Raw genomic sequence first — 26577 nt, 5'->3', positions numbered from 1 at the left:
ATGGCTTCTGTTTCGCTTGTCAGGCTGTTCCCGCATCGGAGATGACTGTTTTGCCGCTGTTTGCAGTGCGTTGCCATGGAAACCAAAACACCCACCCGCATCAATTCAGTTTCAATCTTTGTGTCTTTATGTGTGCTTGCTTCCGTGGATACAGCTGTTTAACTGAATTTTCAGCTTGGCGCTGAACCAAATGTCGAAATTAACATTCTTAACATGCACGACGGACCCAAATAACTTGTTTATATTTGAATTTAGTGATATCATTATTTGGCGTAACATTGAGGTAAATGAGTTTATATCATGAGCCGTAGGTTCATGTTGTTAAAACATTTTTCTGCTTAAAAATTATATAATAATGAAGTTATGTCTCTTTTTTTTCAAGTTGGCTACACTGTAACAAAAATGATTGGAGAAATAACAATATAAGACCGTTAAGTTCCACTGCCATTCAACTACAGTGAAATAAGTGACAATGACCGTTTTTAAGTTATTAACGACCATTAAACGATTATTAAATCAGGTTGATTTAAATCAAGATTTAAATAAATAATTTATAGAATAATGTACATAAGGATTATGTAGATATCAGAATTACTTTTGGTGAAAGTACATTAATCTCGTAATCATTTAATGATGTTTATTACGCTCTAAGAAAGGAAAAGAGAGGAGACAGTATATATGTACTGATGGGGTTAAGCTCATACGAAAGGAAATCCCATGCAAACTGCAACATACTTAAATTATCTTGGTTTAATATTCAATTACGAAAGGAAATCCCATGCAAACTGCAACATACTTAAATTATCTTGGTTTAATATTCAATTACGAAAGGAAATCCTATGCAAACTGCAACATACTTAAATTATCTTGGTTTAATATTCAATTACGAAAGGAAATCCTTTGCAAACTGCAACATACTTAAATTATCTTGGTTTAATATTCAATTACGAAAGGAAATCCTATGCAAACTGCAACATACTTAAATTATCTTGGTTTAATATTCAATTACGAAAGGAAATCCTTTGCAAACTGCAACATACTTAAATTATCTTGGTTTAATATTCAATTACGAAAGGAAATCCTATGCAAACTGCAACATACTTAAATTATCTTGGTTTAATATTCAATTACGAAAGGAAATCCTTTGCAAACTGCAACATACTTAAATTATCTTGGTTTAATATTCAATTACGAAAGGAAATCCTGTGCAAACTACAACAAACTTAAATTCTCTTGGTTTAATATTCAATCATTTTTATAGGCAAAAATAACAAAAATTTTGTGTGGAAAAATATACAAAATACTAATCATGTTAAACAGTAAATAGTGTTATTATCATTAAACTAAATAAACGTGACAGCTGATATTTGCAAACTATCATAATAAAAAATGCCAAAATTCTGCTACAAAGATTTAAAATATTTTAAGTTATAATTATAGAGTACATGCAGAATGTTTTATTTTCATTGGAAGAAAGGTTACTGATATTATTATAGTTTCATTAACACACTCAACAAACATTTCCGTAGTAGGTTCATATGGTACAGTATCAGAAGCAGAAAGAATGTACATTTACATATATTTGTATTTGCTTTAATCAAACTGTTCAAATATTTTACAGAGCAGTTTACTAGAGTCGTTTTCACGTTCAGAAGACACAACGGCGCTTATGGAGAAACCGCACAGTTTTGCCAATACAGCGCTAGCTCATGTCGCCGGGAAATGATGACCTTCCTTCACAATGAAGGTGTTACATATTTTGTATATATAATGATAATTATATGTAATTATTAATATTAATATTATACTGTGAACGTTACAGTTACCCTTTTTACTATGATCCATTGCGATCACTACACACGCGAGTGTAATGCACGAATATGACACTTCAGAAATCACTTAAAAATGTAAAAATCACTGAGAGCTCACACAACTGAAAACACTTTTTCGGGAGAGGGAAAAAGTCTAAACAGACCAAAGCAGATCTCTCACTCAAGTAAGAGGAACCTGGCACATGGGTTAGATTCAAGTTGCAACCCAAACAAACAAATGAGTTATGGCCCACGTGAACTGATAAGACGTGAATGACTCAAGCAAGGCATGTCATATTTCTATCTTGAAGCCCCATATTTTGTCACGTGTTGGAAAGCCTTTCAAAGGTTAATATGGTGTCTATGAATTTATGTGTACGTTGGAAACTGAAAGGTGATCTTCATTTCAGTATTAATGTCGACAGTAATGTAAACAAAAACAACGTGTATTTGCGACAGCACCAATGTTGCTCACAACAGCAACATTAGAAATAATTGTCAATTATTAAATTTAAGTAATTTCAATTCTATTATAACAAACTGCATGAAGTTCATATTTTTACTGAATGGAAATAAAATAACAACTGGAAAACTTGGTGGTGATTAGCCGGAATGCTGCGGTGAGTCAGCTCAAGATGGCCAGACAACGTCTCCTTACTTCGCGCGCGGTTCGGGTTAAAAAAAACTCCAAATGCATGGAAGTAATATTTCTGGGAACCTTTGAGTGGTTATAAAAAATAATTTCATTATTTTCTCCACAACTTTGTCGCTGGAAGTTTTTACTTGGAGTTACAGAACAAAAAATGGCCAGCGACGACATTTTCTACTGCGCGAATATAAAAAATCTCCACATACTTTATTTGAATATTTTTTAATGCAAATATGCTTTAAAGTATTGATAAATTCTGAGTACCACCGTCACCTATGACAATTAAAATACAGTGTCAATTTTTTTCATAATGAAAGCTTCAATTTTACGGCATGTTTCAACGTTAGGAATGAAAACAATGTAAAAATTGTGTTTTCACAGAAAATTTGCGTTTTTAATTTATCTAAAATTATGTAAGCAAGTTACCAGTTTTTTGTGTTCACCATCGTATTCTCTACAAAATTTCCTGCAAAACTGCAGGTACCGATTTTACTTAAGTTAAATTTGTAAATCCAGAAATTTGACAACAGCGCGCTCGTATTTCACATAAGAAAAGCATTGCCCATAAGAGCCCATTGTGTCTTCTGAACGTGAAAACGACTCTAGAAGAAGCTTTCTGTAAAACACATATCTATATGTATGGTACCAAATAAAAAAAATGAAAAATGATTGTTTTTAAATAAAAATCGTGATTTTCATCCGCCCTGACTACAATGTTAAAAAAAATTCCAATTCACATAAAAAACGATTGCGTTCTTTTTAGTAAATTATCAAGCAGACTGTTAAATTTTAACACTAGAGCATTTTGAAATTTACGGTAGTTTCTGGCAGTGTATATATAAGCTGTCATCTCCTGTGTAGTGAATTTTCCTTTGAAGCATACAGGAAGAATGACATCGCTAGTACAGCATGTACAGTCACCGACAATAAAAATGGGACACCTAGAACCTGAAATTTACTTTATGGACGCCCCTCGTACATGCTCTGCAAACAGTGTCAAGATCAAGAGTCCCTGAAGCCTTGCCTTCACGCCCTCTATACGTGTGGAGCAGTTGTTCTCAACCTTTTTCAGTCCGGGACCCATCTTGAAATATATTTCTTACTCTTCATGGGACCTATATGCATGAGCGCCGGCAGAATTACTTGTAGGGGTGTGCACCCAGTTTATAATCATATTTTTACTAACATCGAGTACTTAGAGAAACTCTGTTTTACGCTTGCTTAAACAAGTTACACATACTTCATTCTAGAAAAGTAAATATGTAATTTAAAAGACTAATTTACTCTAATCTAACATCTAACTAAACATACATGAGAGATGTAGAGCAATGGTAGAGCGCCAATAACAGAAATATAGAGTTTAGACTATATACAACACGGGTTTAATTTCAATTAGTAATTTAAATGTAATGGGTTTTAAGACACAGGGAATAAATTTTCCAGCCAGACTTCGTGACACTCCAAACGCCCCCTCGGGACCCAGCAGTGCGTCGCGCCCCATAGGTTGAGAAACTATGGTGTGGAGCCTTAGGGTAGAAACATGCCGAAGATGCCTCGCGGTGGAGGTCGATGTTTAAGTCGCGGTCGCTACCTCCATGTCACCTCCATGCTGACACAAACGCATTGATTTAAATGGGTAGGTGCATGCCGAAGATATACGCTACATCGCGACCTGGAGGTCGACCGCGATGGTGAATAGTGACCGCAGTGATGAACAACCGAGTTTGTTTTTACATAGATGTCAAGCGGAAGCATCGCTGTGGCTGGTGTTCTCATTGGTTCTCCCAAGGTCACGAAGCGCTGCACTGAATACTATACTGCTTTTCCGGATTCTCTGGAGTAGCGACGCGCAGAGGGGAAAGCTTGTGGGCGGGGCCAGACTAGGTGGGAAAGGGTACCTGATGAAAGCAACGAAGTGCTGTGCGGTGTAACGGCCGTAAAGCAAAACGCTTTCTGCTGCCAATTTCTTCTTTTATTCTTAACAATGGCCAGTGTATTGTTTTACACAAATAACAAATAATATTGCACGTTTATTTGTTAATATGCTACGAAGAACAGAAAAAAATTAAAACAAATTTAAACATACATTTTCAAAAAACATGCAAATAACCACAAACTATGAAACATCATGTATCAAAATGTGTTTTAAACAAGTCTGAAAAACATGTTTAAAACACTTTGTTTTAAACATTTGTAAAAAAACAAAGCCATGTGTTTTAAACTTTTCAAACAAGTTGTTCTCGAACACATTCAACACTATGAGGCACTCTCCTGAATGCAGAGTTTCCCTAGACTTGCGAGCTGACATGTTTACTACAGAACTACTGGACCGCGAATGAGCAGTCGAGTCGCCCCCTCCCGTGGATGCCCCTCCCCTCCGCGCGTTCATTGGACGAGGCGCACACCCTTCAACATGCGCACAGAACGCGTTCACGTTCTCTTACTCCAGAGAATCCGGGAAAGGAATATATCTTCATTTGTTCAGAATGTCTTCTATATTTTGCTTAATTTCATTTAAGATGTAGTCGAAAATTTCAATAGACATCCTTATATATTCATGAAATTATCTTGATGCTGTTTCAGTTCCGGGAATAAATTATGATATTCACCCAAATCTTGTCTTCTCTTATTAATAGGATGAGCACTATAACGCCTGTTCTGAATATTTGAAAGTAACCACCATTTTGTAATTCTAGACATAGAATCGTTATCTTCACTGTCACTGGAGTACATGGTTTAGTACACTTGAATTTACAAAACCAACTGCAAAATGAACACGGAATAATTTCGCACGCGTCACAGCAATGTTTCTTCTCAAACTGAGAACTTAAACTCTTCGGTATGTGTTTCCTCCATCCATCGCGACCTAGACATCGAGGTAGCGACCGCGAGGCATCTTCGGCATGTCTTTACCCTTAGTCGTTTCTTTCTTGCAGTTAATGTCGATGATAGGACAAAACGCGAGGTGCGGGACGAGGGGATCAAACTAAGGATCCTTGGCTGGTTCTACTTTATTAATGAAAAAAAGTCAAGTTTTAGTCTGCTTGAGAGGTAGAAAACCCATTCCCATGATTTGTACCATGGGCTTTGCCATTTTTTAAAACGTCCCTAGATTCCCATGTTACGACCATTCGATCTTGATGCTGGAAGCCGGCGAACTACCCAAGCATGTATGTTTGATGCTCCAACACATCTCGTCTCTTTAATGCTTTTCCAATGGCGTTTTCGCAAAGTCTACCCCCTTTTCGAAGGAGTTTCGCAGGCGAAGTGACACGATTCGATGTGCTAGAAAGTATATGTCGTTTCGAGCGTTATAAACCTTCGGCGCTGGAATGGCCGAGAGGGGGAGGGGTGGAAGCACGGATGTTTCTTCTAATCTGGCAGACACGTTCACTTTGGTATTCACTTTGGTTCGAACTCTAGTGAGAGAAATCGAGTCTTCGATTTGGCTGTGGTTGCTAGAGCATTAAATACTAAAAAAGTCTCCAGAAAAAGAAATTCGTACCTCTTTCATATCGGACATTCTATTGTCACAGGGGTGTACGTACACCCAATTATCAACCTCACTTCCACGTAGTACACCCTAGACTGCATTTTGCAGCTGACGAGGCTCTGGCGTCTGAACCTATTCCCAGTATAATCCGATGTAGGGCTGTGTGTGTGTTGTCCTGTATTTTGTCCTTATATGTGCTAAGTGCCCCTTTACAGACTCAGCTTTTAACCAAAATAAGAATATTTCAGTACTGGGACATTACAGTTACGTTATATTAATTATATTTTAGTTATGGTAAGGAGCTGGACCCCGTATAATGTAACGCAAAATTGCGTAAGTGCTGACGTACCCACAAATTTCAATTCAATCAATCAACCAACCATTGTCACGGGTGGGATATTTTTGACATTAAAATAACTATTCTACTGATAGTTTAGCAACATTTTTCTTACAGTTTCTGTACAATGAATTATGAAACTAAACACTGTTAATTAACACAGCTACCTTTAAAATACTTTCCCAGATGTATAGCTATAAGTGAACAATTTTGTGTCACGGGTGGGACAGACGAAACACTGCCTCTTCACTTAATAAGAAATTTATTTTAATTTCTGAGAATTGTCAAATTATGAAAAATAAATTATTTAAGACAGAGAGAGAAGGTAATTGACCTTTGAATATTCTAGTGTAGTCGAAGGGGAATGTAACAGTTAAATGGAGAAATGAATTGGTATCAAGGGTGGGACACAATACAAAACAAAAGTAAATAAATAAAGTTAAAATAAATGAACAATGTGTAAAATTCCTCCTACCTTCTAATTTAATTATGTATAATACTTGGATTTTTATCCAAATGACAAATTGAGATTGTTGACTTACAAGAAAGATGTTACGGCATTTCATTTCATTTGAAAAATTGAGGTTCAGAGTCACTTTCATATGGAATGATGCCCCATCCTATATAAACCAGGGTTGAAATCCAACTTCTTGTCCCCAATCCAGGGCGGAAACACATTCTCTGAAACTTCACACGCACACCGGCACACCGGCACACATTCCCATATTTTGATGAAGAATTGACTTGTAGAATCTTCTGACTTCAGTCCTTAATTCAGGATGAAACACCATCTGGAAACGTCCACGCAATTATTCCCACCGTTAATCCAATGTTAGTTTGGTGATCATTATTTTAGTCCTTAATTTAAGACAAAAATGCCAGACAAACGTGATCGAAATTGCCATCTGCAATCCAAGAATAATTTGCTGACAATTACTTCGAGCCCTTAATTCAAGACATAAAGCACTTGCAGGAAATTTCAAGACAAATTTATCCATCCTAAATCTAAGGATAGTTTCCTAACAATTACTAAAGTCCTTAATTCAGGACAAAAGCACGAGCCGGAAATTCGTACGCAATTTGTGCTGTATTTAATACAAAGATAGTTCCATGGTCATTACTTCAGTCCTAAATTCCGGATATAAAACAGTAACCAAAGACTTGCACGCAATTTTTGCCACGTTTAATCCAAGAATAATGTCATGTCCATTACCGGAAACAAAGATCCGGAAACCTCCATGTGCTTTCTTATTCTTAGTCAGAGGATCGTTCTTATACATATCGAGAAACTCCTTCATGTTTATACAGTAAGGTTTACGAACCAAAAAACATTGTCTTTAGATTTTCTTAGCCTGACTGACTCTTTACGCTATGTGTGACAACCCAGAAATACAAATGATTCTGATATAGGACACGGTTTTGGGACTAGAACCCACAACTTCCCGGGTACTACTCCATTACCTTAAACATGCGCGCGCAACCGGTTGCATTTCTATTACATTACAGGTAGACGACATTATCAGTAGGATGTGTACCCTTACTTTTGCCTTTCTTTGTATTTTTCATCATGCCCTCTTGCCTTGTGTCGCCCCAGTCAACAGCAGCTTTTTCAAGCACAAACTGTTCAATCTGTATTGTACAAATTAGTGTTGAAATTCTTCTTTGTAGCTAATCAGTGGTGATTTATTCATTCTAGTTTTTGGACATTTAACCACTGTTATGTTTTAAAGAGATTTACCTACGTTTCGGAGGCTGAATCTACCTCCGTCTTTAGGGAGAATAATCCTCCTAGGCAACCATTTATGTGATTTAACAGACTACACGCTACCCTGAAGACGGAGGCAGATTCAGCCTCCGAAACGTAGGTAAATCTCTTTCAAACATAACAGTGGTTAAATGTCCAAAAACTAGTGTTGGAATGTTAGATTTGTTTCTATAAAAATGCGTTATTGTTAATATCTCAATAGGGATTGTTGAACTTAATTCTTGCAGAGATGCTGAAACTATGATTGTATAAACAACTATGGAGTTACCTTGGTAAAATGTAAACTAATTTTATGTATAAAAGGGCAATATCTTTGTAAGCCCGTGGGACATTCTCCTGGTTGCTGAAAGGTTTGATGATTCAGGGGACGTTGGGGAAATATCTTGCCTCGTCTTCGGTTCGGCTAGTGTACTTGTGCTCCAGGTTGCAGATATTTCACTACCCAACTCTGAATAAGGTGTTCTTCTGCATCATCAAAAGACCAGGGTTATAAACTTCGGTACAACTAATAGGTTTAGGCCTACGAGTTGTATCGGGTGAATTGTCTGTTTGAAAAGTGTTTGTATATCATCGGAAGTTCAAATAAATCTCCAAGTAAAAGATCTTAATGATCTTTCATTGCAAACCTATATCGGCAAAAATTAAAAATAAATCCTGCCTTTGAGAAGTCCGATAAAAGGGTTATAACCAGACTAACATAAAGCCCTAAAGGCAGAAGGTGCGTGTCAGCCTTTACATGTGTCCGTTCCCCTAGTCTGAACCAGGCTATTTCGCAGTTTGCTGGAGTTTTGCGTCAATCTCCGCAATTTGAAACAGTGTAGGTGGACAAGGATTTACAGAAATTACAGGGAACTTATACTGTAAATATCCTGTTCCAATCCTGTCTGAACACGTGACAGGCTGCACTTGTGTTGAGCAAGCCCATAGTGCAATACACATCTTATCAAATGTTTGAAGGTGATATTAGGTAAGAAGATTTGCCCGTGTGCGTGTACAATCCTATCTGCTGTGAGCACTTGTGGGAGGTCACTTGTCAACAGATTCGAAAGATAAGCAGTGTGAAATTCCTTCTTACGAAAGCATCCATCTCAGAGCAGATTTCCGTGTGCTCTGTGTATTTACACTTGTCGTTTACACTTTATACTCTTCTTTCTCTGCATTCTGCTTTCTTCTTCTTTTATCTCTATTCCACCTTCATCGACTTCAGTCTGAAGAAGCGGCTCTGGGGTCTACCCAGCTTCTAATAAATTAGTACCTTTGGGCGGATGGAGCTTGGTGTTTATGACATCATTTCAACAAACCCAGCGCCTCATCTGTTACCGTAACAAATCTTCGAAAATACACATGGTGCGGTTGATTAGTGAAAGATGTGTTTAGTATGAACAGTTTTCTTAACTGTTTTTACCAAATGTTTTCTTGGGGGGGGGGGTGAGATACATATTGTTGGGTAATTAGCGCAGATAAAACAAGAATGAATCGACTAAGAAAACCTCTGTTATATATTCTGTCAAAAAAGTACCGGGAATTGTTAAATAAAACGCACAATTTTCATTTATTCATCAATATTTATTTTGTCGCCTTCAAAGTAGGCCCAATTTGAAGGCCAGCGTTTTTTTCCAGTCTTGGAAACACTTTTTATAGGCTCTTTCCGGTATGGCCTTCAGCTCCTTCAGCGAATTTTGCTTTATGGCTTCAATCGAGTCAAAACGGGTACCCCGGTGCGGCAATTTTAGTTTTGGGAACATAAAGAAGTCACACGGGGCCAGATCTGGTGAATACGGTGGTTGATCGATTGTATTTATTGTGTTTTTTGCCTTAAATTCGGCCGCAACTGTCGCTCTATGCGATGGCGCATTATCGTCGCGTAAAATCCACGAATTGTTCTTCCACAAATCTGACCGTTTCTCACGAAAATGCTTCAGTACGGCCAAATAGTATTCTTTATTGAACGTCTGTCCCTCTGGAACGAATTCATGATGCACCAAACCACGAATATCGAAGAAAACAATGAGCATCACCTTGACTTTTGAACGACTTTGGCGTGCTTTTTTCGGTTTCTACTCGTCTTTTGTCCTCCATTCTGATGACTGTTGACTTGTTTGCATGTGAAACTCGTAGACCCATGTCTCATCACCAGTTATGATGCGTTCCATGAATGTGGGATCAGAATTGGCGCGATCCAGCATGTCTAAAGACACCTGCTCACGGTACTGTTTTTGAAGAAAATTCAGCTCTTTTGGAACAAGCCGTGCGGCGACGCGTCTCATACCCAAAATATCCACCAAAATCGAAAGAACAGACTCGTGAGAGATGTTAAGGTCACTAGTTAACTCTCTTAAGCTCGAATGGCGATTAATCGAGCACAATTTCCTTCACTTTTTCGATGTTTTCATCGGTTGAAGAGGTCGAAGGTCGTCCAAAACGAGGCATGTCTTCGACGATCTCCCGGCCGTCCTTGAACGCTTTGTACCACTTGTAAGCCCGTGTTGATTCACCATAAGTCTTTTCTAACATTATTAACGAGTCAGCAGTGCTGACTCAGCACACGAAATTCCGTTCGCAACTCAAAATTTAAGGCAAACTCTTTGTTAAATAATTTCGTTCATTGTAAAAATCATGATGCACTACTGAAGTGGATTGATTCAACCAGTTGCTGTAAACAAACTGGTTGATAGATCGCACTCATGTATGGCATAGTAATTAAGTACAGTGCTACCAACTTACGGAAAAAAGGATTTTTAAAAATCATCAAGTTTCGTCCCCTGTAGCGATATAGTAGACCAAATTTAACTTGCCTCGGTATTTCTTTACACCAATTTACGCGAGCCTGTTTTTGAGCTTCGGTCAAGTTGTGTGGGATCAAACGTCTTGAAAGTTTCCGTACGTTCAGATGACCATGCAAAATCCTATGTATTTCTTTCATGTCAATGTTCAAGGATGCCTGAATTTCACGGTATGTCACATGCCGATCTCTCTCAATCATTTCACGCACATCATCAACATTACAGACGTGGATGGACGACCTTCACGAAATTCATCACTGAGAAATGTGCGACCACGCCGGAATTCGGAAAACCAATTGTACACAGTCTTATTTGATGGTGCTTCATCCCCAAAAGCCAAATAAAGTCGCTCGATGCATTGTCTCGGTGTTAAACTACATTTGAAATCATAAAAAATCATTGCCCGAAAGTGTTCACGAGAAATTTCCATTTCTCACACGAAACTACTTCTTCAAACTGATGTGAGAAATAAACGAATAGGCTTAAACAAACAATCAAAGATAATTTAAACATAAAAAGGTCTATTCTCCCGATTTTTATAAGAACGGAACACTAGCGCCACTGTTGGTGGTAGTTTCCAGAAACTTTTCCTGCAAACCTCTTATATGAAGGAAATTGTCGAGGATGGTAAAGAGTGGAGCTTGCTCAGGATAGAGGCAGATGGAAAACTTGTGTTGCTGCGGCAATAATCCTTCGGGTTTAGTGATGCCAAGGAGTTGGGGGAAAGTGTTGCGATATGGTGGATCGGATTACTCGCACATGTAGCTTGTTTTCCGAGGGTACGCCACCCAGAGATTGGTGCCCCGTGACAGCGTCTCTCAAGGACGTCGTCTTCCGGTGGCAACAGCTTGTGACTGATTGGTCGATAAAGTGGTCTCAGTTTCCCGTAACCATGGAAACATGAATCAGAAGGTCAATGCAACGAGAAGGCTTATTTTGTTTCACGTCTCTCCTCCCTTTTTTTTTTCGTTTTTTCCTCCGCCCCTTTTTCCATTTAGCTGTCGGTTCCATGTTCTTTTTTTCTTCCTCTTTCTTCCATTACCTGCGCGAGAAGGTGGAAATGAGGTTTCTATGTTGATGTCAGTTCTCGGTCACCCGAGTGTGACTTGACCTTTTGCGTCATCTCTTTTTGGTGCTCGTATGTGGACCGAGGTTCTGATCCTGAAACGAGTGTCCATTTTTATGTTTTTTTCTCTTTCTTATTTTGTCATTTTTATTAATTCGCGACGATGAAGATGAATGCTGATAAAATGGATGGACACTTATAAGGGTTCAGAGCAGAAATTGGACCCCGGTAGCGAAATCATGTGTCGACCATTCAACGCCTTGGGATGGTTCCGATGAGATTGAGAACTGAATTGTACGACGTAAGACTCAGAGTGTGACGAGATTTAGGAGCTCCGACTTACCATGATGAGAAAGGCCCCGAATAATGTAAAGCTTAAAATGGGGGTGACAGTGAGAACTGGATAGGACTGAGAGCTTCCTGAGGACGTGATGAAATTTAGAACGAGAGAGAGAGAGAGAGAGAGAGAGACAGAGAGAGAGAGAGAGAGAGAGAGAGAGAGAGAGAGAGAGAGAGAGAGAGAGAGAGAGACTGACTGACTGACTGACTGACTTGCAGTGGTACGAAACTTCAGATGGGGAATAATATCATGGTTGCAATAGAAATAAGACCGTGAACTCTGTGAGTGTGTGAGTGAATGTTAAAGAATAAGAAGAGATGTGGAACACGAGTCGCTAGAGAAAATAATTGAAAAGAGACAGCTAAAGTGGTTGGGGACATGTATTCAGAATGAATGAAGACAAAAAGGTAAAGCAAATTCTATAAGTAAAGGTGCAAGGTAGGAGAGGTAAAGGAAGACCAAGGATAATGTTTGAAGACAGAATGGAAAAGATTGGAAGAGAAAGGAATAAGACAATAAATATGATGAAGAGAATGATGAGAAACAGACAGGAATTAAGAGGAAGTAAGAACTCGGTGAGACTTGAGGACTGTATGAGGACGTGATTAAATTTAAAACGAGGTTAGACTCATAAAGATTCAAAACTTGAAACCGAGAAGATTGCACACTGAGAATGAGATTGAACGTGTAACGATTCAAGATTGTAAAACGATACGAGAAGAAAACTTTTCAAAATTCAGTAAATACAGATCTTTGCAATATTTTTCAGCAGCGCAGTCCTTAGTTTTAAAGACTCGTTGTAAAGAAAATAAACACTTGAACAAAGATACATTTTAAGGAACGAAACTAAAACGCCAGTGTCACGCTGCAATATCAATGTTTGGGATCCCGTATCACTTGACGTTCTCCTTACGAGCACAGGGAAGACCTTTACCTCTATCGACAGGAAGTTGAGTTATGGCGTGTGCAAACGGGACTCGCTTCAAATGAGAATGTCTTGCGGATTACATTACTCTTCCTGTTATTTATAAACATGCAGCCTGACGTCACGGATACCTTGGAGATGTTCCAAGCAAGACGTATGTGAACCAGTACAGCACTTGTTTCGGCGAATACCCTCTGCTGGGTGATTGAAGGAAAACAATCCAATGGTTTTCCTCGTGATATTTTTAGTACTAGTGACAGAATGGTTATCAAGGAAGAAAGGTTTGTTTCAAATCCACTTTTATGCTCACATAGGCTAATCCAGACGACCTATAGTTTAAAAGTGGGATCCGAACCACTACAATGTGCCTCACTCCACCGTGGATCGAACCCGGGACACCTTTAGTTAGCCACTACGCTACATAGAGAAAACCTGTAGAACTCTTAGCGTGGCACACACTGTGTCAGGTAAGGCATGAGCGCTTGTTTAATCGTGTTTTTACATTTTAAGTATTTCATCAATTCATCCAGCGGAACAATAATCCTATAATTGTGGTTTTGGTTAGCTTTTTACCTCTTTGCGATGAATGACGAATCGAAGAAATTAATGAAGGAATGTGCATTATGAACAGCTATGTCATGAAGGGAGGAGCACCGGCCCTTTCGAAATCCAAGTGCCTCCCCCCAAAAAAAATCGTTGTTTAGAGGAAATTTAACTTCAGTATTGCTACTACGACATGCACATAATTAGGTGTATGCATATTATGTAATAAATACGAATGTACCGAAAACACATCTCTAAAGAGTTATGCACTATTTGACGTAGGGTGATAATCAAACGTTTGATACAGTGGTTCAGATCACTGACATACGCACGGGGGCTGATGGGGCTACAGCCCCCTTGGAAAATTTTGAGAAAATTAACATTTTATAATAAAAGCAGTGTAGAACTGGGAAAACCAAGAGTGGTAAATGCAAACGCCATTTAAAATGACCCCCGGTTACAATTTTTGAGAGCAGAAAGTTTTAAATATACGAAATATCTTATTGTGTATACCGTCCCTTAGAAAGCAGCTATGTACTACACACCTTTATAATTCCAGCCCCTCCCGAAAAATAGAATCCTGCATACGCCAGTGGTTCAGATCACGCTTGTAAACTGTAGGTCCAGTCCCGATTAGCCTAACTCAGCATGCCAAAACGAATTGCTTATCTTTGTTGCTACAGCAAGAAAACTCCTCCCAGAAAAAGTTTGGTGAGTGTGTACTTTTTTTATATCAGTTGATCATTAGTGGGGGAGATCCCCGAGTATTTTGACCCTTGGTTCGAGTACTCGTGTGTAATTTAAGTCGTTCGCCTGTCCGTGTATTACAATGTGCCCAATGACTAACTCTAACTAGCTATATGCTTGTCTTTTTACTGTGACGTAAGCAAGAGTGATAAATACTTGGAAGGATTCTTATCAACAAGCTGAGACATTATTACTGCAATTACAGCGATAAAAACATATGGTTGGGCAAGAAACGTTCTGTACTTACTTTGACAAAGTGCAACATCTCTTGTAGCGGCGATAAATGATGTTTTCGGACATACTTTTTTGTGCGTAAGCTATGAATAGCGCGGGCCTCATTTTTTTGTGAAAAAGTGAAATCCTGTGGTAATTTGTGTTTCAAGTGCGTTTACCTGAAGGGATGGATGCAGTGCTGTGTCTGGTAAGGAATAAAACTCCAGTTTTGTTTATAATGTGTACATGTTCTCCTATTTTGGATGTCGCATTGTGTACCTCCTTATGTTAATCACGACGATAAGGATTAATGTGACCGCTTGCAGGAAATTTTCTAACGGGGTCAAATAGACCCGTAAGAAGTTGTGTTCCTTGGTGGGAATATTGACATTACTATGTTTAATTGTGAAGAGATATGGAGAAGAAAAATTATAGAAATAGAATTTAGGAAGCAAGAGAGAGAGAGAGAGAGAGAGAGAGAGAGAGAGAGAGAGAGAGAGAGAGAGAGAGAGAGAGAGAGAGACTACAAAATAACATTGGTAACATTTCGAAAAATGCTTCTGAATTTGTTATCAACATCTCATGTTAGCAACAGATTTCCCATGTTGGCAACATAAATTTTGTTATCCACAAGAAGTCGGTAAAGATCAAAGAATGTTAGCAACATTTGCTACCAACACATGTTAACAGAGCCTTTTCAATGTTAGCAACATTTCCCTCGCTTCCCCTCCCGCCACCATCACGCCAGTGACAGCCAGCCAGCGAATTCGAGAGTATCGTTTCGTGCTATGTGTGTTTTGTTTTGTAATTTATTTATTATGGGAAATCTTTTGAGTGAGATGGAGTGGTCAAAGGATCAAGTGCTGAACTAAGTCGAATTGTTCCGCGAGAAGCCTGTCCTTTGGGACCAAACTTATCCACAATTTAAAAGACAAAAACCAACAGGTCACTTCCGCTATTAGCTCTTGCACGCAGTGAAGGTCTCACACAGAATCTTCTTGGTCTTCTCATTGCCTCAAAATGACATATGCTGACAACTTCCTCCACAGTTGGCAGCCAAAATGTTAACAAAAGTTATTAACAAAAATAAAGTCAAACTAGTGTTCTGGCTACCAACATCTGTTGTTAACCATGTTGGTAACAAAAAGTTGATAACATTTGTTGGTAACATTCGGTGTAAACGCGGCTTAAAAGAAGACGAACAGCTAAAAGAAGACACGAAAAAGAAAAACAGAATGAGGGGAAAGAAAACGTACAAGGTCAATTCCCCTTATTTCTGGGGGGTGAATGACCCTGTGTGACTCTCCTTAGAGGCGCCCGTGACAATGATTCCATGAAAGAACAAGCACAATTAAACCAAACCCTCTTGCCTTGTCCAGGGCTCGAGCTCAGAACTTTCGGATGATACGAACATTACCCGCACATACATTCTTCGTTACGTCAAGTTTAATGTCCATCATGTTATAACCGGACCTGTGTTCACAGCGGTCTGGCTGATGGAAACATTTTACCTCAAAATCTCAAGCTGTCACAACATTGGCACTAATACTTTAGAGCTTCCAGTCATCCTAAACCACTTATATCGAGTTATTTAGTTATACAGTTTTAATCTGCTGTATTATTGCTAAAAAAAACGTGAAGCTTTAGCATTAAGCAAGTGCAATTGTGGGAATTTGGGATATCATAGCGGATAATAAACCTTTTCCTGCTCCCAAAAAAATAAGCAATAATTAGGCTGGAAAGTTCAATGAACTAACCGATCTAATTTTTTGGGATATTATAGCGGTTTTTGGAAAGGAGAGATATTTTTGAAAACAGCTTGTCTGGCGCAGGTCCAAGATCCAGCAGACCCCAATTGGGGGTGAGCCCCTGAAAGATACGTTTGAGAGAGAGAGAGAGAGAGAGATTTCATAAAATATAATAATTTCCATTATTTATTTTATAGTTTGATGTTTTACTTAAGAATATGTTGATTTTCAATTTCCCGTTGCTGGGTAATGACGGGGGGGGGGGGGAGGCGTTCGAAAGGGAGCGGCATCTACCGCCACCGCCCAGGGCGGCAAAATGATTAGCGCCGGCCCTGGACAAGACCGCATACAAATTCGGAAGCAAAGTTTTTTATTAAAGCATTTTGTTTTGTTTTCTACCACTGCTAACTGCCATACATAACAATAACCATCGCAGAAAAAACATGTTTTCTTTTAATTTTTAGGTCTGATTCTAGTTTTTACATACTTTATGTTTAATACGTATTTTGCATGTTTTTTTACGTGTAATTGCACATCTTTGGTCATCATTCAAACCTAGAACCTTTCGTTGGCAACATCGTGACTACAAACTGATCGAATTACATACAATTCCGTAAAATCACTTCATGTTAAGTGTCCGCACCAAAAAAATATTACCGAGTAATATCTATCGAAATCTCAACGGATCACAAGATAACAGCGGTTCGGGAAGAAATGTGGCAACATGGCCACGAAGCAAGCACGTGGTCGTGTGGTGTGTCTGCGATATGCAATGCGTTCCTTTTTCTTCTTCCCAACGCAAGCATACGTTGTGTAGGCGTAATCGTCGTTTTCCTTCTGGTTTTCTGCGATATGTGTGCGTGGATTTGTAAGTGTGTGTTTAGTGTAAAACATTTGTGAAATTTAAAAACCTTACAGTGCAACGGAAAGCTAGTAATTAGCCCACCCATTATCGTGTTAACTATCACGCGACCGAACGTCCTTGATAACCAACAGACGTTTTTTTCCAAACAAGGAAAATGCTTGGGAAGAAGGTGCAGAGAAGTCCGGTATGTAAAGCCTTGTTCTATCTCTAAGTACTAATTTATGTGATAGTACGTGCTATTTCAGTTATGGTTCGTGTTTGTTTACGTTACGAGTAAATGTGTAATGTGTTTCTTTGAAGGGTTAATGCGAACCATTACTGTTACGCCTTAACAGAGGGCGATAATTTCCCCCATCAAAAATTACACGATCACCCCTCCCACCGATATGTTCAGAGCTAATTACTACAGGGTAGGTAAATATCCTTATCTTGATCACCCTTTCATGTCTAAAATTAAGGGATCACCTCTTCCTGAGACGTCTAAATCTAACATTGAAATAAATGACAATTCCATCTCACAAAACAGGCGATCTCCTTCCATTAGAATCTAAAATTAAATGATCACCCCGAGTCGTCTGAAATTAGCTATAATCACGAATTAAAATATGAGTAGGTGGCGATCGTTGACTCACGGCATCTAAAATTATAAGTTCACCATGGGTCTCCGGAAAGGGGGCAAGGGGGACCGTGTCCCCCCCTGGAAATTAAAGTCAACCAAAAATTATGTATTTTACACACAATTTCATTTTATCCACAATAATATGTGTTAATTATTGCATGAACATCATAAATTCAAATGCAATGTTTTTTTAGGGAACAGCACTATTTTTGGAGAAAATGTGCCTTGTTTGCTCCCTCCTGGAAAAAAATACCTTCCTTGCCCCTCCCTGGAAAAAATCCTGCGGACGTCCATGAAGATCACCCCTCCCGAGAAGTCTAAACCCAAGAATAGATCGTAAAAGGGAGTAGGGATTCGAATGAACAGAAAAGGGGGTCATTGACCCACTATACCCAGGCACGTATCTAGAAATAAATGTTGGGGGGGGGGAGGTCTGAACCAAGTGTCCCAGAAAATAATAATGTTTAAATTAAGACAATTAAATTATAATTAAAGTTAATATTAATTAAAATATGTAAATTTATTAATATTACATTTCTATTATTACATGAGAAGATGGTATAAGATATAAATGTAACTGCATATATTTATTATCTAATTTGTGTGTTCTTAAGATCGCCAAATTTGTATAAAAACAAGGAAATTAATGTCAAATAGATATAGAATTGAATATTTATTGAATAATAAAAATGAATGTCCCTGATTAATATTTTATGCATATTTTCATAAGTACTAGTGTGCATAAATCTTCTTTGGTACTGTCCTTCAAGGCAGTATGATCCCAGTATAATAATCATTGTCTTCCAAGTTCATAGAAAAATTAATAACCATTGATTATATAGTACATCAAATGCTAAAAAGTACATTTTCATTATTTATTTTAGTACTTGGTAAGTCTCGCTAAATACGTGATTGACTGTGCCCCCTGGAGAATTATGTTGAACTGTCTTTTAATCGACAGATTTCGATGTTTCATGTAATATTCAATTGGTTCGAGTGCGCGGAAAACACAATGGATATATTTGCTCCCAAAGTGTGGCTCGCGTAATGTAAAAACTTGCTATTTCGAAGTACTTTCGCAGCTTGTTATGAGTAGAAACAGTTTGTGTGCCCAATCAAATAGCCAAGCATGCCGAAAACAACTATCAGTCCAAAATATAACAATCCTAACCTAACGGTGTAAAATTATAGATGTTGTGGAATGTTGTTTTGGGTGCTATATTGACCTGCTCTGTTTCAGGGTAAGGTAACAAACACGCTAAGGTAGCGGACGTACTTTACTTCACAATAACTATAAGGTACTAATCTGATATTCCCCGGACAGATTTCTTCATTTTTACAGAAGAAACTACTTACGGTAATAAGTTCCTATAGCATTGTCTAACATCTGGAAGGTGTTTTGTGGTAATGTTTCATAGCGGAAATTCAACCACTGACTCAGCCCCACGAACTATTTCCGGTAAGATTAAGTTAGGTAGGGTCACGTCTAGGTTATAATAGTTAAAAATTGGTTTCGAAAAGAATATGCGTAGCCCCACACACCATTCTCGCATAGCCCCACGAACCATTGACACATAGCCCCACAAACCATTTACAAAAACACTTTTTTTTTAAAAAAAAAAATAAATTGCAATTACTTTGATCAAAAAAACGTGAATACAGGTTAAAGAATGTTCCACGAAGCAGATAGGTAAGTACAAATGTCAAAAATTGACAACACGAAGAAGTTATAGGTGTCCGGGGAATATCAAATTTTTACCAACTAAAATCAACTGGAAACGTTCGTCGACAACATAATCTTCATAAACCGTGCAAAATATTTCACTTGATCGAGGGGGTAGGTACCCAGGAAAGTATTTGTGTGTTTATGATAACCTAAACGACCCTTTTTTTCAAGTCCCTCTTACCTCGCCACAAAGTCCAACTTAGGCGATCACCCAACAATGAACAATAAACTTTCTATGAACCTAGCGAGTTGAGAACTACAAACAAGGTCAATCCATTCCCCACAAGAGCACGGCTGTTCGATATTTCAATGCATCGCTGCGCTGAGGATAAAGCAGGCGAAACAACAGACAGAAGGAAACTTGCATGATTTACCCAAGACTCCATCCACTGTAAGAACGAGTAATTATTACTTTTGAGAAATAGATCATTTCCTATGTGCTACTTCCGATGTTGTTTTGCCCACGAATATATTGGTAGCAGCCACAGGCGGTGTTACGGGGTGTGCTGAGTGCCTCCAACACACCCTGATGGTCCACTGTGTTCATTTGTTTCCCCCTTTACAATCAGTTAAAAGCAGCACTTTAGGTACGCTACGTATCTCGAAAGATGGTCAAAGTAATAAGAATAGCATGTGGTAAATTACGTAACTTTCTAACATTCATACACTAATTTACTGGGAGTTATGAGAGCAAAGAAATTTTCAGAAATATTTTCTGATAGCTTAGTTTTACTTTTAGGAAGAGTAGGGTAGTTAATCTTATTCCGTAATCACTAAATTCTATTTTGTTTATTTCCCATCTACACAGCCGAACATTCACACTTCAGACTTTCGTATCACACGTTTTCAACGTCAGTTTTGTGTCAACATCTTATCTTTAACTTTGTGCAGACCCAAAACAAAAGTTGTAACCAGGGTTGTTAAAGGTCCAGGAATTTTAAATAAATTGAATTCCGGTCCAGCAAGCGTCAAAGGGTTCTGGACCGTAAAGAACATTTATAAAGTATTTCAGTTTGGTCGAGGAACCTTTTTTCCAGGCGAATTTAAATACGGTCCAGAACCTCTTTTCTGGATGAATTTAAATTTACTTACGGTCCAGGAACCTTGTTTCTGGATCAGTTTAAAAACGGTCCAAGTTACGTATTGAAATGAAACAATACGCAACTAGGACCGAATTTAAATCGTGCGAGAGAAAAAAGGTTCCGGTCCTGTTGCGGAACCCAATAGTTCCTGGAGCTTTAACCACCCTGGTTGTAGCTTCGCCTATGGTCGTATCTATAGAGCGTCTAACATAAGGTTCCCACAACATCAGCATGGCCTTATTACATGCACTATATTATTCTTAGGCGCAAGATTCCTGCATAGCTGTCATTGGAATAACCAAGGGCATTTCTCACAAGCCACGTGTATTGTACTTGCAGTGGACAGAAAATAGTGCGGCGCCCAACGTAAACGACCCCTTTACCACAAAGGGTTCATGAAAACTCATGATTGTGTTTTTAAGATACATTTGTTCCATTTCATACCCGCGTGTGAAGTGGTTAACGTTGCAGCTAGGAGTCTTGAGATCAAATCCTGGGTCAGTTGCAGAATGTAACATTTTCTCCCCCATTCATGCATGCGAATTCAGTACATAGCGACATATGTTAGTTGCATTAGATTCTGTAACTCTCTCTCGCTATCTGAAGTTCGAATTCTTGTTTGACCTGCTTATCTCTTCGATGAAGATTAGTCATTGAAATGTGGCCTCACGCTTCGTCACCCGAACCCAGATGGGCTAAGATCTGACGTACAGCATTAGGTAACTCTTACCTTGTTACGTCATTATGTGATAACAGACGTTTTCTTCACATGCGATTCCAAATGGGGATGCTGCAATATGTGAAGAGCGGTACTATTTCTGGTATCTTTGTTAATAAAAGGTAAAGATATCCCCTGTGCTTTGCATCGCGCCATGAATGCATGTAAGGGGGTGTGGAGGTAGGTAGAACTCCACACATTCATGAACTAGGGCAGTTGTAGAGGTGATGTGGTCAGCGCCATTCTCCGGTCGTCTTTATCCCCAGCCCGTTTAAGCAAGATCCCCACAGTTGTCAACGCAGATCTGGAATTTCTGAAAAATGCAGAATGGATTCTACATTCAGATCCTGCCAATCGGCTTTTCATCGGGTAACACGTGACTTTCAGAACAGTTTTTTTAAGCTAGCAATGGTGATGGGCAGTGCTCGACAAATCTTCATCAGAGCTAGGCGCCAGCTCTGAGATTCAGCCGCCAGGAAACCACCTATTGGCAATTGTGCATGCTATAAGAAGTTGAGCAGCACCGTACTCAAAACATTGCTAAATCATGTGAGAAAGCAGAAAATTTGGGGTTGGGGGACAAAAGAGTAAGGAATAGTTACTGATTCTATGAAATGTTCACAACGTTGATAAAAAAATCATAACACCATTAAGCCTTGTTTCCATGATATGAAAAACTCAATATGCTGACCAAGGCAGAAATTTATTTTATTATAAAACATAAACTAAACGTAACGTTTCAACCTTGTAGCAAGGTCTTTTGTACACCCAACGGCGAAAGAAACAGTAGGCGAATTGTCCACCACCATTTTCATTTGGTCTGAATTACACGATATGATGACACTGAATTGAAATAATAACTTCAATAAGCAAAGAACAATGCGTGCTTCGAACCAACATAGTTTCATTCCTTAAAACAACACAGGTTGTAGATTAAAGAAGTAAATAGCGGTGGACAATTTGCTTACCATTATCTTTGCCGTTGACTGTACTTGGTGCAGAGTCTGAAGAAGACCTTGCTAGACGGTTGAAACGTTACGTTTAGTTTATGTTTTAAAATAAAATAAACTTCTGCCTTGGTCAGCATATTGAGTTTTTCAAAAAAATTATTTGCCAACTTGCTATACTGCAATTTGAACTTAGAATCTTCAAAATTTCGTACATGCAAACTTTAAAAGAACGGCAACATTACAGCAAAAGATCACAGTCGCCAGGCTGAAATTTTAGTCGCTATGGCGTCCTGGCGACTGGGATTTTTCGAGCCCTGGTGATGGGCCATTTTCGGGATATCGACTTGGGATCGAACCCAGGGCTACTCACACCAAAGGTGAGAACTCTTAACTATTTGGCTTAATAGAAGCCCACCAAGGGAGAAAAGTGAAAATCTGAACGTTGTTGTTGTTGATCGAATTGTTTTAAGTCCACTTTATGCACTGAAAGAGTAATCGGAACTGGACCTACAGTTTAAAGTGGAATCCGAACCAATTTGCCATGTGCCTCCACCGGGTATCAAACCCGGGATTCCTTGATTAAAGGGGTGAATTCGGAACGTGTAAGTCAGAAAGTGAGCATGTAGTATACACTGCAATGCTGCGGGCCAACTAGGCTCTGGCGTTTGGACCTACGGCCAGGGCTGTGTACTATCCTGTGTTTTGTTATTGTATGTGCTGGGCGCCTCTTTACAGCCTCAGCTTTTCCTAGATAAGGAAGTTTTTAGTTCTGAGAGGCACGTGTTGATTGTAGCTATGGTAAGGGGTTTAGCCCTGTATAATGTAACGGGTGCAAATAGCCTAAGTGCTGACGCGCCTTAAAACTTTTATTTCAATCCTTCATTTCAAGAGCGAGCATATATATGTTGAACTATCTAAACAGCGAAATTGAAACAGAAATGCTGTTGAAAAATTCAGGCATTACTCGACTTCCTCACGTGCTTCCCCACATGGATTTCCCTTTGGGGAAGCTGATCGAACCCTGCTAATATTGCACACGTCAACCTCGCTATAATTTTATCCATCATTGTCGCCTGCTTGGGAAAGTATGCTGCATGCGCAGCGCGGGAAAAATGACGTGGGCAAAACGACACGTGAACTTCCCACGAGCTTCCCCAAAATATCAAAGAACGAAATAATAATAACGAAAACGCACACGAAAGAACGAAGGATAAGGTCTGTCTCTGTGTTTGTGAGAGTTGCATGCTCTCTCTTTCACGAGAACATCAATACCAATAATAATATATGCACAATAAAAGTAATACAAGAATAGAAGCCAAAAATAAGTATGAAATATAATCGATTTATATTAATATAAACCAAAATATAAACAATACTTAGATAACATAACATAACCATTTGAAATATTTTGTAACTTATTGACATTCTTAATCAGTTGGTAAAGGAATGAGTTTGCTACTCTATAACACAAATATACTTATGAATTATTATATGATACACATATTTATTATGTTAATTACACATAAAAGTAAACCACTAACTATTTAAGATTCTTACTTCTATGAACATCAGATATTTATAAAGTAGCGAACTAATTCCTTTAACAACTGGTTAAGAATGTCAATAAGTTACAAAATAGTTCAAATGGTTATGTTATAGGTATACAAGTATTGTTTATTTTTGCTTTCTATTAATATAAATTAGTTATAGTTAGAGGCACATATTTTTGGTAAATAAAAAAGCGAAATTTCGCTACAAAAACAGAGTCGATTTCGGGTTCAAAAGCGGCAAATAAAATAAAATTTCGGTGTTATAGCGGTGAATAATCACATCAAAAGTGCTATATAAAATGACATTTTGGTTTTAAAATTGTGAATATAATCATAAATTTGATTTAAAAACTGCACTTATTACACAAAATAAACTTATCCCTTCTAATAGCACATTTATGTAGTTACCAGAGTATTAAGTTTATTCCTGTGTAAAGGGGTCCTTTTTTTTGCTTTTCAAACATTTACAGCAGAATTAATCAATTTTCCGTGAATTGCATAACTCACAGGATACTTCAGACTTCAGAAAGTGTCGCGTCGGTATATAAACGGTAAATTTCGAGTTTAAGAGTCAATTTCGCATTTTGTAGTTCATTTCGCATTTTTTCGTGACAAAACTGGGTAGAGAAATGCACCTCAGACCTTTCAGAAACATGAAAAATGACACATTACAGGATGTTATTTCATATTTCCTGTTTTCGTCAAAAACGAAATTTGCATGTCTCTAGTTATAGTGCATTCTTATTTTTGCCTTCTATTCTTGTTCAACTTGTATTGTGCATATATTGTTACTGGTGTAGATCTGTTTATGGTCACGTAAAAGAGAGAGAGAGAGAGAGAGAGCGAGAGCACCCTGACCGGAAATAAAAAAAATATTATTTGTGGAATATTAAGTTATGAAACCGTGTAAACAAAAGCACGAGATTTCTGACCTTTCTCATTGGTTATCTCTCAATTAAGCTCGTTCGTAGAATTACTGACTGTTCCCAGCGAAAAATCTGGTGTCGAAATTAACCAGTAAGATCTCTCACAGACTTGAAAGTTGCAGTGTACGGAGAATAGTTCCATTTAATATGCACAAGTAACCTTTTTCTTCTACAACACGCTACCTATACTGACATTTTTTCCTTTGAAATGTTCGACAGCTTTATCCTTGTTCCGAGTCATTTTATCATGTCTACGCCCCCTCACCCCCCCCCCCCCAAACCTTCCTTTACTTCTCTTATTTTGGAATATATTCCGAACTTATGCCTTTGGGAATTCTTCGCTTCCCGTCTCCGGGATCTTCCTGTTTCATTGTATCGCATCCTTCTTCCCTGGAGATGAAAAGAAGAAAAGTCGTTCCGGAGGGCGGGGAAGAAAATGCTCTGAACAGGAGACGTGGAACAGAATTGTACAGAGAGGCGAAATAGGCGAAGAAAATTCCCCACGGCGCTAAGAGCATGGAATCTCATTTGATTGTTTCGATTGGCGGGGGGTGGGGGGAGATGTATCTGTGTTGTCGGTTTTAGTAGGCTAGTCAGCTCTCTTGTTTCGGTAATTTTCCGTCGCTTTTTCAACCTCTTAGGTTAATCCCGATGATGAGGACGGTTACTGAACTTGGTCTCCCCGGTAACGCTTCCGCCCTGAAATCAAAGGGTCCAGGGGTCGATCCCCAGTGAGACAGTACCACGGATTCTCCCTCTCCCTCCGTGGCGAGGTGATTAGCACAGCGCGCTACGACGCCAGATATCCAAGGTTCGAATCCAGGCCTAGGCATGGATGTTCTTTGGGAATGCCCCTTCATCTCATATCATTACTGATTCCCGAGAGCCGCGGTAGCTCAGTCGTTAGAGCGTCTTACTATTTCTTCGAGAGCGCTGGGTTCGATCCCGACGGGGGAGAACCGGTTTTCTCCCCACCTGTTTAAGCAACTCCGGCGCCCACCCAGCGTACTATAAAACTCCGGGGGGTAAAGGCGGCCAGGGGCGTGGTGCTTATCACGTCACCCCCATTTTCGGCCGAGATATAGAAAGTGTGGGGCCCTAACTCCACACCCCCTATGCGCGCGCGCGCACACACACACACACACACACACACACACACACACACACACACACACACACACACACACACACACACACACACACACACACACACACCATCACACACACACACATCAGGAGCGTATATTCTAGGCTAGCTAGGATATCTGCGAAGCCTTAAGCATAGAGAGTAAAATACAGAAGGAAATATATATTATAAACATTAGAAACTGTGAATAAATTTACTCATTTTAATTAAAAAAATAATGGCGATTCTGAAGTTGGCAACCTGAATTGTTAGGAGTTGGCAACCTGAATTGTTAGGAGTTGGCAACCTGAATTGTTAGGAGCTGGCAACCTGAATTCTTATGAGTTGGCAACCTGAATTGTTAGGAGTTGACAACCTGAATTGTTAGGAGCTGGCAACCTGAATTGTTAGGAGTTGGCAACCTGAATTCTTATGAGTTGGCAACCTGAATTCTTATGAGTTGGCAACCTGAATTCTCAGAAGTTTGCAGCCTGGCTGACGTTGGGATGGCAACGTGGCTTTCTTGAAGACGTCAAGAACTAGCAAAATGGATGCGTCTAACCTGGGGTTTACGTGAGCACAGTCTTCTCATTTC

General features: G+C 38.9%; 2 protein-coding genes across 6 annotated transcripts in view; one reads left to right on the top strand and one right to left on the bottom strand.

The window, feature by feature from the left end:
- Window positions 1-26577, top strand: part of aralar1 (calcium-binding mitochondrial carrier protein aralar1) — a 240737-nt gene that overhangs the window by 65706 nt on the left and 148454 nt on the right. The window contains exon 1 of one of the 5 annotated variants that reach the window (XM_083110228.1): window positions 14790-14880. The exons of 3 other annotated variants lie outside the window; for them this stretch is intronic. In XM_083110228.1, coding sequence (XP_082966354.1) covers window positions 14860-14880 — 21 coding nt within the window. In that variant the 5' untranslated portion in view covers window positions 14790-14859. Of the gene's footprint in view, window positions 1-14789; window positions 14881-17179; window positions 17470-26577 lie in introns of those variants that run through there. One more of the 5 variants, XM_083110226.1, reaches the window with a different exon arrangement.
- The window catches only part of LOC145977919 (arylalkylamine N-acetyltransferase 1-like), a 48191-nt gene that overhangs the window by 20059 nt on the left and 1555 nt on the right, over window positions 1-26577 (bottom strand). The gene's annotated exons all lie outside the window — the stretch shown is intronic.

The sequence above is a fragment of the Lepisma saccharinum genome, chromosome 24 (assembly GCF_977018435.1).
Source record: "Lepisma saccharinum chromosome 24, izLepSacc3.1, whole genome shotgun sequence".
In the NCBI taxonomy this organism is placed as follows: Eukaryota; Metazoa; Arthropoda; class Insecta; order Zygentoma; family Lepismatidae; genus Lepisma; species Lepisma saccharinum.
Note: the sequence above shows the minus strand (reverse complement) of the source record. Positions and strands in the feature narration are given on the sequence as shown.